This window comes from Mixophyes fleayi, chromosome 2 (genome assembly GCF_038048845.1).
Source record: "Mixophyes fleayi isolate aMixFle1 chromosome 2, aMixFle1.hap1, whole genome shotgun sequence".
NCBI classification, from domain to species: domain Eukaryota; kingdom Metazoa; phylum Chordata; class Amphibia; order Anura; family Limnodynastidae; genus Mixophyes; species Mixophyes fleayi.
In genome coordinates this window covers 340,821,358-340,835,493 of record NC_134403.1, presented here as the reverse complement: position 1 = coordinate 340,835,493, position 14,136 = coordinate 340,821,358, and the positions used below count along the sequence as shown (strand labels likewise).

General features: G+C 40.9%; 1 protein-coding gene across 2 annotated transcripts; it reads left to right on the top strand.

Moving 5' to 3' along the window:
- The first annotated feature begins 7,865 nt into the window (after positions 1 to 7,865).
- LOC142139448 (uncharacterized protein C3orf38-like) lies at positions 7,866 to 13,735 on the top strand. Of its 2 annotated transcripts, XM_075197057.1 has the most exons (4): positions 7,866 to 8,110; positions 8,503 to 8,708; positions 11,207 to 11,251; positions 11,664 to 13,735. In XM_075197057.1, the coding sequence occupies exons 1-4, from the start codon at positions 7,903 to 7,905 to the stop codon at positions 12,195 to 12,197; spliced, it is 993 nt and encodes a 330-aa protein (XP_075053158.1). In that variant the 5' UTR covers positions 7,866 to 7,902; the 3' UTR covers positions 12,198 to 13,735. The 2 variants fall into 2 exon arrangements, with proteins under 2 accessions (XP_075053158.1, XP_075053160.1); XM_075197059.1 differs by lacking the exon at positions 11,207 to 11,251 and having other exon boundaries at positions 7,872 to 8,110.
- The last annotated feature ends 401 nt before the right edge of the window (positions 13,736 to 14,136 follow it).

The window sequence follows — 14,136 nt, the reverse complement described above, 5'->3', positions numbered from 1 at the left end:
AAGGAAAATGATCACATGTTGAAATAAACATATAAAATTAGTGGTAAAGTATTAAAAAAAATCCCTCCTTGCGCAAAAATACCATTTGTCAGCCGCATTCTACTATTTTTTTCTCATACAGCTGGTTGGCTGCTGGAGCATCATTGTGAGGATGACCAATTGAAATATGAGACTTGAATGACTTGTTCTTTTGATTGGACCTTCACAAAGTTAATGGGGCCAAATACCCATGGCTCAGTAAGACAAGACCTATGGGGAGACGGGGCTAACTTTATAAACTGGAATAATTTCTTTCATCGACATTTAAGATATGGAAATAGTTTTGTTAGTTACCATCAAATGATGCATGCTGTAACTTAAAGGTTTCCTGAACACAAGGAAAAGTATATCAAAGTTCTATTATAGGCAGAACATTGTCTAGTACCTAGACTTGACACAATTCTTAGCATTTCCACTCACCCAGCCTTGTGTACCCCTTACTAAGCGTGTACTCCATTACATAACTCCCAACTGTCCCGATTTTCGAGGAGACTGTCCAGACATCAGCACAATTGTTCCAACTCCTGAGAAATTGGCAGGTATGTCTCCTGTTTACCATCATAAATAGAAGGGTGGTTTTAGGAGGGGTCTTGGGGCGACCTGGCTTTTCAGGAGGGCTAAGCTCACCACTAGGGGGACATAGCCAAGCACATTGTGACATGGCCGCGCCCTCTATTGGAGGTATGTCCATACCAAATCCAAACAGTCTAGTAGCAAAACCTTTGCTGCACACAAATTATAGTCCCAGTACAGGAGATTGTATGCTAGGGCCTAAGCATATGTACTGAAGCTGTTTCATGGTGCGCTTTGGCTTTAAGCACCCACTTATCCCCAGGTCCCATAGCTGCTGAACCCCCTACAATGGCAGGAGTTCCACCATTAGCTGCCTAACACCACTCACTACTTCATTGTACTTGGACAATGGTTTGTAATAAACAATTGGCTCCTAAGATCTACTGTTCACTGCATGGCTCCATATTTATTATTATTATTATTATTATTATTTGGTTTTATTTAATTTTCAGTTCTGTGATGTTTTATTAGTTTATTTTTGTCCATGATCTGTAATCCACAATAAGTCTTTAGTAATTTCAGATCCATGGGAAAGTACAGAGCTGCCTAGAGCGTATTGCAAGAAAATAAATCAAGTACATAAATAAAGCACAAAAACCAATAAAAATAATTATTCTCGGGAGACCTTTAATTTGGAAAGCCCAATACATACTGAAATTGTAAAAATGCATCTTTAATTATGGCTAGCTTGCACACATGAGAAATGATTGCTTTCTTGGACAAGCTAACATCACAAGATTAAAAGGTGAGCTTTTTTTTCCTTAAATGATAATGAAATGGGGGCATTTATTACAACTTGTATGCATGAAAAAGGTGCTGAACTCATAGCAACCATTTGTCCGTTAGAATCTGATTGCTGTGCAACCTGCCAGACTTTAAAATTGTAATTCTTTTTTCACTTGGTTTCTAAAAATAACCAGGGGCACTTGAAAATGCTCTTTTTCTTCATGAAAACTGAAATTGCATTTTGTGATTTATTTTTTTATTTAAATTTTTTTCCTTCCCAAAATGATTTGGGGACTACACTTTTTTGCCTTTTGTACATCTCCTGAAATTGTGTGTGTATGTGCGTGTGCGTGTTTTTACTTTGTTTTTTATACATGTTTTATAAAGAGATGGTTAAATTTGAATTTAAATTTATTCCGGTGATTAAACCTAAAATATCCATCGAATGGATCTAAAAAGCATAACATTTTTAAAAATGTATATAATAAACGTTCCAACACATAACTAAAGAAGGCATTAAATAGCTAACAGCAGGTAGACCATATATTTTACAGGCAGGTGTGCACAGAAGTCTTGTTCTCCCTGATCACAGCCTTGCACTAGGTATGGCAGCTTACAATTTAACATTAAATAAACGCAACAAGGCATGCACTCTGCTACAAAATCATCTTTTCATATGTATTGACCTACAAAAACTATTTGTGGTATTCTTTTGAGATCATTCACACTTTGTAACGCCTTCTATCTATCTTGTGGGTCTTTCTAATCATCTACATTTTTGTAGAGATTTTGACTAATTATTTGATAAAGTGCAATAGAAATTCTGTCACTGGTAGTGTTCTGTTACCAGGTTCTTCTTTGTAATGTGCTTTTTACCTTGCTTTTATATCATACAACATGTAAAGTAATCTAATATACTCATTTATTTTTTAAATTATGTACAAATAATCTTTTGGGTGGACAGATGCACTTTTGTATAGACTGTGTCCAATATCTGAACATTTGTGCTATCATTTTTTTTTCAACTAGGAATTTTAAATGAAAAATGAGCCATTAAAATGCATTAAGTCAGTGGTGATTTCTTGAATAAGTTTTGTATTGTACATAATTTGTTGAATAAAAAAACTCTTGTTGATATCAAGTTAGTGTCACTTCATGCTTGTTAAGTTCTCTCAAGCAAAACCCTCCTAAAATATTTGAGCTGGTTTCTGTTTGTATACCACTAACTTTAATCTCCAATAGTACAGATCTATGAAATAATTTTGGTCTATTGTAAATTAAGTGCCTAATCGGTAACTGCTGAGCAGCCAAAATTATTCCTTGCATTAAATGGGATGTTCAAAGCAGAGGTAGGGCTACTCTTTCTGTAGTTACTCACCAGTACACATCACATGAGCCTGTTTGACTTTAACTTTGCTAATGATTGAATATAGAAAAACAGAAGCTTTGTATACAGATTGGTGGTCACGACAGGACAGTCATATTTTGGATTTGTGGATTGAAGACCACACAAGTTTTGGGTACAGGAGGCCCTGCCCTAAAAACCCTCACTATGATTCTTAGGGGCATATTCAATTAGGTCCAGCAATAATGTTTGCGCGCCCCCCGTTACAGTAACACTGCATGACTAAAGTTTGGTAGATTTCTACTGGAAACAAAGTGCGCTGGATAGAAGTTATAGGTGGAGCTATTTACCAGCAATGTCTGACGTCTCGGGGCAAAAAACTGCATTTTGATCAGGAGACCCCTGATGATGGGATGATTTGCTGCTTAAGGCCCCCATACAACTTGATGTTATTGAGTTAACCAAGAATACCACAATGTCCCAGAGATATCTTCAGCAGAATGCCAAACTAGGCTTAGAAAAAAAAAATGTAAACACTGAACAAAAAGTGAATCTTGCAAAAGGATAATGATTCAGAACACTCCAATACATCCATAACAGAACAGCTCAAAAAGAAAAGAAGAAAAAAAAAAAGATCTGGAATGGATAAGCTTATACCCAGATCTAATGCCAACTGTAATGCTGTAGGTGGACTTGAAGCTAGGCGGTACATGCAAGAAAGCCCTCCAAACACACAGTTTTAAGCATCTCTGATAATGAGTGGGTCCAAAGTCATAGTCCATTTAAAAAACTTCACGTGTTAAAATTTAAAAAAAAAAAAAAGTGGCGGTGTTGCCCATAGCAGTCAGTTATTTTCTAGACTGTACTAGAGGAACTCTAGCTAGACTCTTATTGGTTGCTATAGGAAACACATATTTTCCTTTTGAGATGCATTAGTAAATCTAGCCCCATGTAAGCATTTCTTTTAACTAAATTAGGCCACCCACACTATTGAAGCCAGGTGGACTTTTATTCCCCTAAGCCGGGAAATTGCATTTCTGCTGATTGTGATTAATAAATAAAGGCAAAGTGCGTTTTTTTTGTAGTATTTGTTGATTACGTTTACTCAATCTGCTGACTGCGGATCTGATGCCCATCAGCCCCTTCCCAGGGCTGTACTTTCTCTCTATGAAACATTGGATGCTTAACTGGTAGAAGTCTCTATAAATATGTTTCAAATACTTTAAGCAATTCAAAAGAACGTAAAACACTGCTTAATGGATGAGGATGTGAGCGCTTCAACAAACCTTGCTAATTAAACTTTTTATAAAATGTGCTCATTCACATCAATCCTTACTAAAGAAGTGCCTACAATCTAAATTCTCTAAAACACACACACACTAAAACTAATCCTGTCATAAACCAAATAACTTGTCAATTTGTTAGAGAAAATTTGTTTTTTTGGGAGAAAACTGGAGCAACCAGAAGAAACCCACACAAACACAGGGAGAACATACAAACTGCACACATTGCCCTAGTCAGAGTGGAACTCATGGCACCAGTGCAATGAGGCAGCAATACCAACCACTATACCATGACTGTACCACCAAATTTTCAGCCAGTTGATCAGAAGTTGTTCACTTGTTTAGTCTTGTATTTTGAATTAATGCACAGCTAGAACTGTCCTGGAAATTTGTGGATCCGTCCGCTGTGGCCCTTTGCTGATGGTATTTCACCTTAGACATCATTGCTCATAAAACGCTATGGAATTTGCTGGCGCTATATAAATAAATGATGATGTTGATAATGATTAAAAAATGTTGAGCTGTCCCGGTCACTTAAGTTCGGCCACTTGTACCCCAACAATCGTCATTCTTTCACAGTCATCCAGGTTTCCCCTTTCAGCCATTCTACCCATAATTACAGGCAACCAGGGAGACAAGCATTTTCATCATCATCATCATCATCACCATTTATATAACGCCACTAATTCCGCAGCGCTTTACAGAGAACTCATTCACATCAGTCCCTGCCCCATTGGAGCTTACAGACTAAATTCCCTAACACACACACTCACAGACAGATAGACTAAGGCAGTGGTTCCCAAACTTTCTCAGCTCGAGGCACCCTTAGGGTCACAATAATTTTTCCAAGGCACCCCTAAGCAAAGATAATTGCCGGGTAGTCCCGTTTTTTAAGTAGTTGGGTCAAAATGACGTAAGATGTATTTGGACCCCTTCACCATCACATTGTGCCCCTTTATCATATCACTGCGCCCCTTCGCCATCTCACACTGTGTCCCCCTCTTCGTCATCTCACACTGTGTCCCCCTCTTCGCCATCTCACACCCTGTGTCCCCCTCTTTGCCATCTCACACCCTGTGTCCCCCTTTTCGCCATCTCACACTCTGTGTCCCTCTTCATCAGCTCACACTCTGACCTCCCTTTAGTGTCTCTCTCTGCCCTCCTCCTTCAGTGTCTCTCTGTCACCCTCCTTCAGTGTCTCTCTCTGCCCTTCTCCTTCAGTGTCTCTCTGTCCCCCTCCTTCAGTGTCTCTCTCTGCGTCTCTCTATCCCCCTCCTTCAGTGTCTCTCTCTGCGCGTCTCTATCCCCCTCCTTCAGTGTCTCTCTGTCCCCCTCCTTGAGCATCTCTGTCCCCCTCCTTGAGCATCTCTCTGTCCCCCTCATTCAATGTCTCTCTGCCCTCCTCCTTCAGTGTCTCTCTCTGCCCTCCTCCTTCAGTGTCTCTCTCTGCCCTCCTCCTTCAGTGTCTCTCTGTCCCCCTCCTTCAGTGTCTCTCTCTGCCCTCCTCCAGTGTCTCTCTGACCCCCTCCTTCAATGTCTCTCTCTGCCCTCCTCCTTGAGCATCTCTCTGTCCCACTCCTTCAGTGTCTCTGTCCCACTCCTTCAGTGTCTCTGTCCCCCTCCTTCAGCATCTCTCTGTCCCCCTCCTTCAGCATCTCTCTGTCCCCCTCCTTCAGTGTATCTCTCTGCCCTCCTCCTTCAGTGTCTCTCTGTCCCCCTCCTTCAGTGTCTTTGTCCCCCTCCTTCAGTGTCTCTCTGTCCCCCTCCTTCAGTGTCTTTGTCCCCCTCCTTCAGTGTCTCTCTCTGCCCTCCTCCTTCAGTGTTTCTCTCTGCCCTCCTCCTTCAGCATCTCTCTGTCCCCCTCCTTCAGCATCTCTCTGTCCCCCTCCTTCAGTGTCTTTGTCCCCCTCCTTCAGCATATCTCTGTCCCCTTCCTTCAGCGTCTCTCTGACCCCCTCCTTCAGCGTCTCTCTGACCCCCTCCTTCAGCGTCTCTCTGACCCCCCTCCTTCAGCGTCTCTCTGCCCTCCTCCTTCAGTGTCTCTCTCTGCCCTCCTCCTTCAGTGTCTCTCTCTGTCCCCCTCCTTCAGTGTCTCTCTGAATTCTTTAATCATGCACAGGTGATTAAATCTCTTTGGCTGGGTCACTTAGTATTCCACCTGTTTCTACAGATAAAGATCCTGAAAACATGACCTGTTGGTAGCCATTGAGGACTGAACTTAGACACCTCTGTTGTAAAGGGTGGTAATAGGGTAACCTAGGGAGGTTGAGGAATTTTCTAAGCTTGTTTAGAGAGGTGGGTTTTTAGTGAACGCTTGAAGACTAGAGGAAAGTCTTATTGAGCAAGGGAGGTCATTCCACAAAGTGGGTGTAGTCCGAAAAAAGTCCTGTAACTCATACTTGCCTACTTTCAGTAGGCAACATCAGGGAGAGGGGCGCCTTGAATTGCGTCATTTTGGCCCCGCCCCCACGGGTAAAATGACACAATTCACCGAGAATCGCGGCATTTTGCCAAGGGATTTGCGACATGCGGAAGAAATGCCAGCTCTCTCGGGAGTCCGGGAGACCGACCTGACTTTCCAGGAGAGTTGGCAAGTATGCTGTAACCGGTAATGGGAGCATGTAAAGAGTGTGGATGACAGATACAGATAATGTTATGTCATTTTAGAAGGATTCTTTGCAGCGTTAACTTGAGAAATAACACCTAATATAATAACCAGTGATTGTCACCCAATGTTTGGCATTATCTAGTCAATACATAACAGTAAAACTTGTCACTTTATTATTTTATTTTACATGGTGCCATCATCTGCCATATTATTGTATAGTCTGAAGTTTATTCAGACAGATATGCCCCTGCCAACTTTACTTATGACAAGCACAGACACATCAGAGCCAATTTAGTGAGAAGCCAATTGGGTTACCAATATTCTTTGGACAGGAGGTTATCCTGGAGTGGTTTACACAGTTTTTAATGTATCTATGAGGATTGTGTAAAATATTTTTGGTTATTGTTTGATTTCATTTAAGACAAAGGTCTTCTATCTCCAAACCTGCGTTTCAATATAAAAAAATAAACAGGAAGGACCCCTTCCCCAGATATCTGACAGCCCTAGTTACAGCCCACTAGCCCAGTGAGTCAGATTTTTATAGCAGCCCCAGCCATATCTTCAGGGCATGGTAACATGGGAGAAGCACGGTGGCTCAGTAGTTAGCACTCCGGCCTCACAGCACTGGGGTTATGAGTTCAATTCCCAACCATGGTCTAATCCATACTTGCCAACTCTCCCGGATTGTCCGGGAGACTCCCGCATTTTGCGAGAGTCTCCCGGACGAGTGTGGCAATCTCCCTGATAGGACGTGGGAAAAATTCAGTTTAAACGCCGCGATTCACCCGGAATCACAGCGTTTAGCTCCGCCCCCGCTGTAAAATGGCGCGATTTGCGTCATTCCGTCACGGGGGCGGGGCCAAAATGACGGTGATTTCGCCGCCCCGCCCCCTGCACGCCCACGTCCCAGCCGGCATCTCCCGGAAATAGAAAAAGAAATGTTGGCAAGTATGGTCTAATCTGTGTGGAGTTTGTATGTTCTCCCTGTGTTTGCGTGGGTTTCCTCTGGGTGCTTCGGTTTCCTCCCACACTCCAAAAACATACTAGTAGGTTAATTGGCTACACTTCACTTAATGTACAATAATAACATTCAACGTGAATGATTGCCAACAAAAACGTGTATCTCTTGTTACATATAGAATAGGCACCTAGTCCTTATTTTATCTTAAATGTTCCATTTTTACATTGTTCAGTCTTAACGATATAATAATCTGGTGCTGCAGAAGTCAGATGACGTCACTACAGACATGATATGATATATATAGAACTAGTTACTCAACGTTCTAAGTTCCAACGCGCTGCGGGTTCGTGACGTCACCGGAAGTTTAATGGTGTTTCCCTGGCTGTCACCTCACAGAGCGGAAGTTGAGTCCTTCAGATTCGCCGCTGGGGTTACCCGTGCCTCTGCCATGTCAGGTCTCAGCGCCCGGGAGAAGGAGGGCTGCAGGCTGCTGCTAGAACATCTGGACACCCAGGACGTGCTCGCCATCGCGGAGACCGTGACAAACCGCATGATCCACGTGTTCAGCAGAGAAGGTGAACACCCTGACAGACTGTCAGTAGCTACTAGTATCTCTGTTGTGGCATAACCTATCCCTGCATGCTCTGGCATCTTCTGCCTGCTATGATATGCTGGGACTTTTAGTTCTACAATAGCTGTAAAAAAACAGGGTTCCACCTCTTGTAGCTAGGATTAATGTCAGCTATGACTAGGACTGTTGTATGCAAAATCCTAGGTTACTATAGTGCTAATTGACAGTAGTCCTAACTACTAAGAAGATGTAACTGAGATTACAATGTTAGCTGCCTTGCTGGTGGTTCGCTTCGCCTTCCTCAGCCTCCAGATCATCACTGCTTGGATTTTGAAGATATTTAACTTTTATTTTTCCATTCTCAACCAAATAATCTGTATATTTTTTTCTTCCTAGATGCCACTGATGCCATACTGTCATACAGTAAGAATGCCACAGAGCTCTTGAAAAGACGAAAAGTTCACCGTAGCGCCATTTTTAAATATCTTGACACTGAGAAAATCGCAGTGCTGCCATCAAGTGAAAAGAATCAACTAATCCAGTGTGCACTTGATCACTGGGGGAGCCCAGGTGTTCAGCAGACCTCTTCTCCAGGACAAAAGGTTAGCACTAGGAACGGGCAATGTGAACCCTCTCCATCATTCCAATTACAGTGCTCCTTTATAACGACACTGTAAAAGAGAGGCCTTAGTGAGGTGAAAATATAAAGAGGGTTATATGTAATGGAATTCATGTATATTTCTTTATGCACATTTGTGTTGTCTGAGACAACCAACGACGCTTGTATGCAGTAACGATATGAGAGCCTACCCCAACTGTAGGATCAGTTATGATGTCTGGGAAGCTGATCTGCCAGATTCAATCTCTGTCCACACTTGCAGTTTGAATTCTTAGGGGTATATTTTCTAAACTGCGAGTTTGAAAGAGTGGAGATGTTGCCTATAGCAACCAATCAGCTTCTAGTTGTCATTTATTTAGTACATTCTACGAAATGGTACCTGGAATCTGATTGGTTGCTATAGGCAACATTTCCACTTCTTCAATCCCCCAGTTTAGTAAATATACCCCTTAATGTCCGGGTAGAAGCCATGTTCATTTTTCGTGAATCTTAATTGAAGTACAATGCTTTGTTGTTTGCTTTGCAATCATTGGTAAGGTTTTTTTTTATTATTTGTTTGTTTTTTGAAACGGGGAAATAAGTAACATTTCTGAGTTGACTGACCAACACGTTTCAGACAGTGCTATCATGAATGAATTTGGGTAATATCAATTATTTTCTATTTTAAAATCCTTTTCAATGGACAACCTACCTTATTTCAGATCTACTACTTTGTAAAGCGAAATAAATTTGCTTTCCTGATGTTTGCTAATTATCGATTGGCTGATTGCAACTTTGTAGATCATGTCATGTTGAGATAATGTCCTTATTATGTTTCTTTATTTGAGTTTTACATAATTCCTTTATTATGTAGGGTAATTTCATGCTTCTCTCACTTTTTAAAAAAATAAATAAAAAAAATAAAAAGTTTTACTTTTAATCAATCATGGAAGATAACTACAATATTAGTCTGCTAAAACAGGATTTATCAGCTTGGAGAAATGCAAGTGGTTAACCTCTTAAATTATACACAGGGGCGGGCTGGCCCAGGGGGCAGGGGGGCATCGGTCCCCCGGGCCGCTCATTCTCAATGCTGTTAGGGCCAATTTCGGCTGCTTTTTAACGGCGGCCGCATCCCATTGGACGCGGCCGCATCGCTTGTCATGTGATGCGGCCGCCTGGGCACCCCTCGAGGCTGAACTCTGCCAGCCCGCGTCTGATTAAACATGTCTGCTACACCTAGGGGAATCAGGGTTTTGGCAGAGGAACTAATATTCACAATGCAGACTTTCAATTCATTAAGAACCGGTGGCACCTGGTTCTTAATGAATTGTTGAGTTTGTTTATGCTCAAAAAGACATTTCACAGAAATAAATGTACACAAACAGACCTGATAGGGTGTTGCACCAGACATCCCACAATGCACCTCTCTGCAACTCCATCCTCCACTATTTCGACCTGACTACCACAGGTGACGTTGCAGCACTCCTTTATATTCTCACCTCACAACCTATGCACTTGATCCAATCCTTTTTTACCTACTGTGCACTCTCCACTGCACTGGTCCTTGCCTAATCCACATTATATTTCCTTCTTTCCATTTCTCTTTTTTTTTTCCATATGACTCAAAACTACTGAAGCACCTTAGTTACAATAGACGGATTGTTTTTCTCACCTCTAACTTCCTACTAAACCTTCTTTAATCTGAATTTGCTCCACACACTCCAAAGAAACACTGTTTACAAAAGTAGCAAACAAAAAGGTGACTCTTTCCTTCTACTCCTTCTGGGTCTCTTTATTTCACAGTGCTGTTACTGCATACGGCCCATTACTTTGACATCCACAGTACTGTTCTCCCCAGTTTTATCACACTTGTCCATCCTATCATTTGCTGCTCCTTTACTGAAACCTTTCCTGCTCCCATACCTCTGTTATCCCCAAGGATTCGTCTTCGTCCCATTACAGTTTTTTTTCCTGTTTACACCATTGATGTTGGTAAAGTCATATTCACATAAGGGCTACAGTTTCACATGTAAGAAAATGACAGCTAGATTTACCGCTGCACCCGAGTTAACTCACAAACTATCTTTCATCCATCTGCTCATCTCAATAGATTCTATTCCTTCCATCACTTTCCAAATCTCTGCTTGATATCTCTTTAGCAGTCACTGTTCACTATCTTGGTGTTACCATCACATCTCCAAAATACATCCTTTAATCGCACAGGATTCAACCTCCTGTCTGGCCTGACCGTGGCAGGGTTATACCCCAGCAATCCATCATCACAGATGCTGCAAGGCTCTTGTCCACTTTTCTCTCATCCTTTTTGTCAATCCTATTTGCTTAAAATAAACTTCAGAGTATAATTCAAAGTGTTGAGCTTTGCTTACAAGTTGCTGCGCAACTCTTGTCCCACTTCTGTTTCTGACCTCATCCATAAATACTCTTCCAGTCGGCCTTTGACTTCCTCTAATGACCTTCGCATGTCTTCCCGTCTTATAGCCTCATCCCACGCAAGACCTCTCCCGTGGGCTGATCCGCTGTAGGGTAAGTACCAGGTGGTGGAGATTAATAAGGAAAATGAATGTATACCTCCACATATATCTGATATTTGCTCCCCACAATTTGAGCAATGGGGAGGAGGTGATGGGGATTGGCACTTGATATCAACCAACTGTTCTTGCAATGGAATGGAAGAGTGCAGCTTGCATCTTTACCTATACCACGTCCCTACACTTGCCTGTCTGTGGACCTCAGGGATTCACTTAGTTGGGACTCTCCATAAGAGGATCTCTGTCAGAAACCAGTGAAGTGTGAATCAGTTAATTTTATTTAACTAGTTTTATAAATTTTTTTCACTCCCCCTTCAAAAACACAATTTTTTTTTTGTTATATAATTTATTTTTTATGTACTGTTATGAAAAATACATATCCCTAAACTTTCATTCTTCCTTTTTAGGTAGGAGACCAATCCCACCTTGAGTCACTTGACTGTAAACTGCTTGGAGAACAATTTTGCAAATGGTTTTACTCTCTCCTGAACTCCCAGAACCCATCGCTCGGACAGGAAAAGGGAGAATGGGGACCCCAGCACTTCTGGGAGAATGCGATACTTAAACTTGCATATAAAGCAGCGGAGCAGGCCGCAGAGGAACACAATGGCTCTCAGATGACAAGTTTACGTCTGCTTGCACTTACTCGAGAGGAGAAACTGATATTTAACCCCAACCTGGATCTTAAAGGATTAAAATGTGTGACTTCTTCTCATGGGCTTGTGGTGGTGGCAGTTGCTGGTACAATTCACAGGAATAATGTGTGTCTGGGAATATTTGAACAGATCTTTGGATTAATTCGCTGTCCAATAGGTAAAAATTGGAAGATACAACGTGTGGATCTCAAAGTGTTAGCACAGACTGCATTTGACTCTGAAGTGCCCCAACATTTACCCTCTATTAGTTACAAGACTAGTGAATTGGAGGTCTACTATAGCTGAGTCTGGTCACTGTTTGCACTTCAGTTTAGCATCACTACTCAGCGGCATGTAGTGTGAACAGGAATTGTAAGGTTTTTGAACTGGCTCAGTGGTGGTTTCACTCCAAATGGAATGCAAGAAAATGAAAGTGTCTTTTTAATGTTGTGTAAAATTAATATAATTGAAATTATAGTTCATTTAAGGTTTTTGAAAAAAAATGCAAAGTTTGTTATGTTTAATATGTTATATTTCATGTTGAGTTCCCTTTGTAATTCCAGAAAGTGGAAATTGTCACTGACAGCTAAAGTGAGTGACCTATAGTGCACTGAATTGCCCGCAGAGTGCTTTCGGATTGGTTGTGAAGACATTCCGTGGTAATGTATCTTCACTGATCGTTCTTCGCACCCTATAGAGGTGTGCAGGAAAGTCAGTCATGTTCGGTTCCCGTAGTACCTGAAAATGAGCGCAACTGGTCATCGCCATGATGTCTGGCAGCATATCAGGGGGAAAATTGCATTTCCCCTTTTAGTGTAATATAAAGCAAATGCTGATTACACATGAGGGACAGTTATGAAATCTGGTAAAGGTGAAGTTACCCGTAGCAACCAATCAGATTCTGTAATTTTTCTAGTACTGTCTAGAAGTGATAGAAAGTGTCTAATTGGCTGCAATGTGTAACATCACCTTCTCTAGACTGTAGGACAGTCCATAAATCCCCCCTCCCTTGAGATTAAGTCTTGTGTGATATACAGTTCACTTATTCATCTTCCAGTGATCACTCTGACCGCTGTCTTACATCTAAAGAACTGTACAGTTAGATGGTTCTATTGCCCTCCTTTTTTATAACTTCTTTTTAAACTACTGTTTGGCAGTTAAGTGAAAGAATTGTCACTTGAGTACAAGGAAGTGAGCTGTATAGTTCACTAAATATGTTTATTGAGATCAAACCCCTTTTCAGTTGTTGTTCTACATTTTTTTTTTGTCAAATTAATTAAAGAGCATAAATAGTCAATGATAATAAAAAAAAATGTTGACAGGAGAATATAAAAACCTAAACAAAGAGTACAGGAGAGTTGCACATGCTCCTCGAGGTAACATTACACATGGTGTTATTCATGAAATGAGGAGTGTTTCATGTGGGGAATCTGAGTACCCCAAGAAACCCTTTTGTGGGAAGTCAATTAAAAACTGTTGGAATATTTTCATACAAAAATCCTTCATTCACTAAATGTAGCACTTTTATATGATATTTTTTTTAAATCTCTGCAATTTACAAAGGATCTCAAATTGAGGGGGGGAGCAAATTTGTCACACTAGTTTTGTCCAAACCAATGAAGTAGTAATTGCTTTGTAAAGTTTAGTAGTATCAGTAAAATGTAATATTTTATTGATCACCATACTTTTAATTTTTTTATTTGGTAAAGTTACAAGAGTTATGTAATGTGCTCAGAAGTTCAAGTTGAATTGTCGAAGTATTGTTATCTTTACAAGTCTGCTAAATATTTAGCATAGGCTATTGATATGCTTCATCCGATGGAGAATAAAGTCTCCTCTCTGCTATTGGGAATTGATTTTTTTAACAGGACCAATGTGTCTGAACTGCAAGTCATCTGAGGACTGACGTTTGGACTATCAAATTTATTTAGAAAAACTTTGCAGGAGAATAGACTAATAATTCCAATCTCTCATGTAATGATAATCATCCACCACTAGATGGACACAGTAGTACATGTTTATATAAAACATGTAAATCCCATGTGATGAGAAATATTCTGTAAGCTGGACAAACACTGGATTCCTGCTGCTTGGCCTTTTGGCACGGTATGGCCATTTACCAACAGGACTGAAAATGAACATATTAATTTTATATATTTCAACAGAACCATTTCAGACATCCTCAGACTTGTCCTATTTTTTTCCGGCACAATGTGATTTCGTATAACTTAACTTAGAGTTGATG

Excerpts from the sequence above, each read along its gene's own strand:
- LOC142139448 (XM_075197057.1), top strand. The coding sequence starts at position 7,903 with ATGGTGTTTCCCTGGCTGTCACCTCACAGAGCGGAAGTTGAGTCCTTC. Across the intron at positions 8,111-8,502 it reads CCACGTGTTCAGCAGAGAAG|ATGCCACTGATGCCATACTG; the intron begins GTGAACACCCTG and ends TTTTCTTCCTAG. Across the intron at positions 8,709-11,206 it reads CCTCTTCTCCAGGACAAAAG|CCTCATCCCACGCAAGACCT; the intron begins GTTAGCACTAGG and ends CCCGTCTTATAG.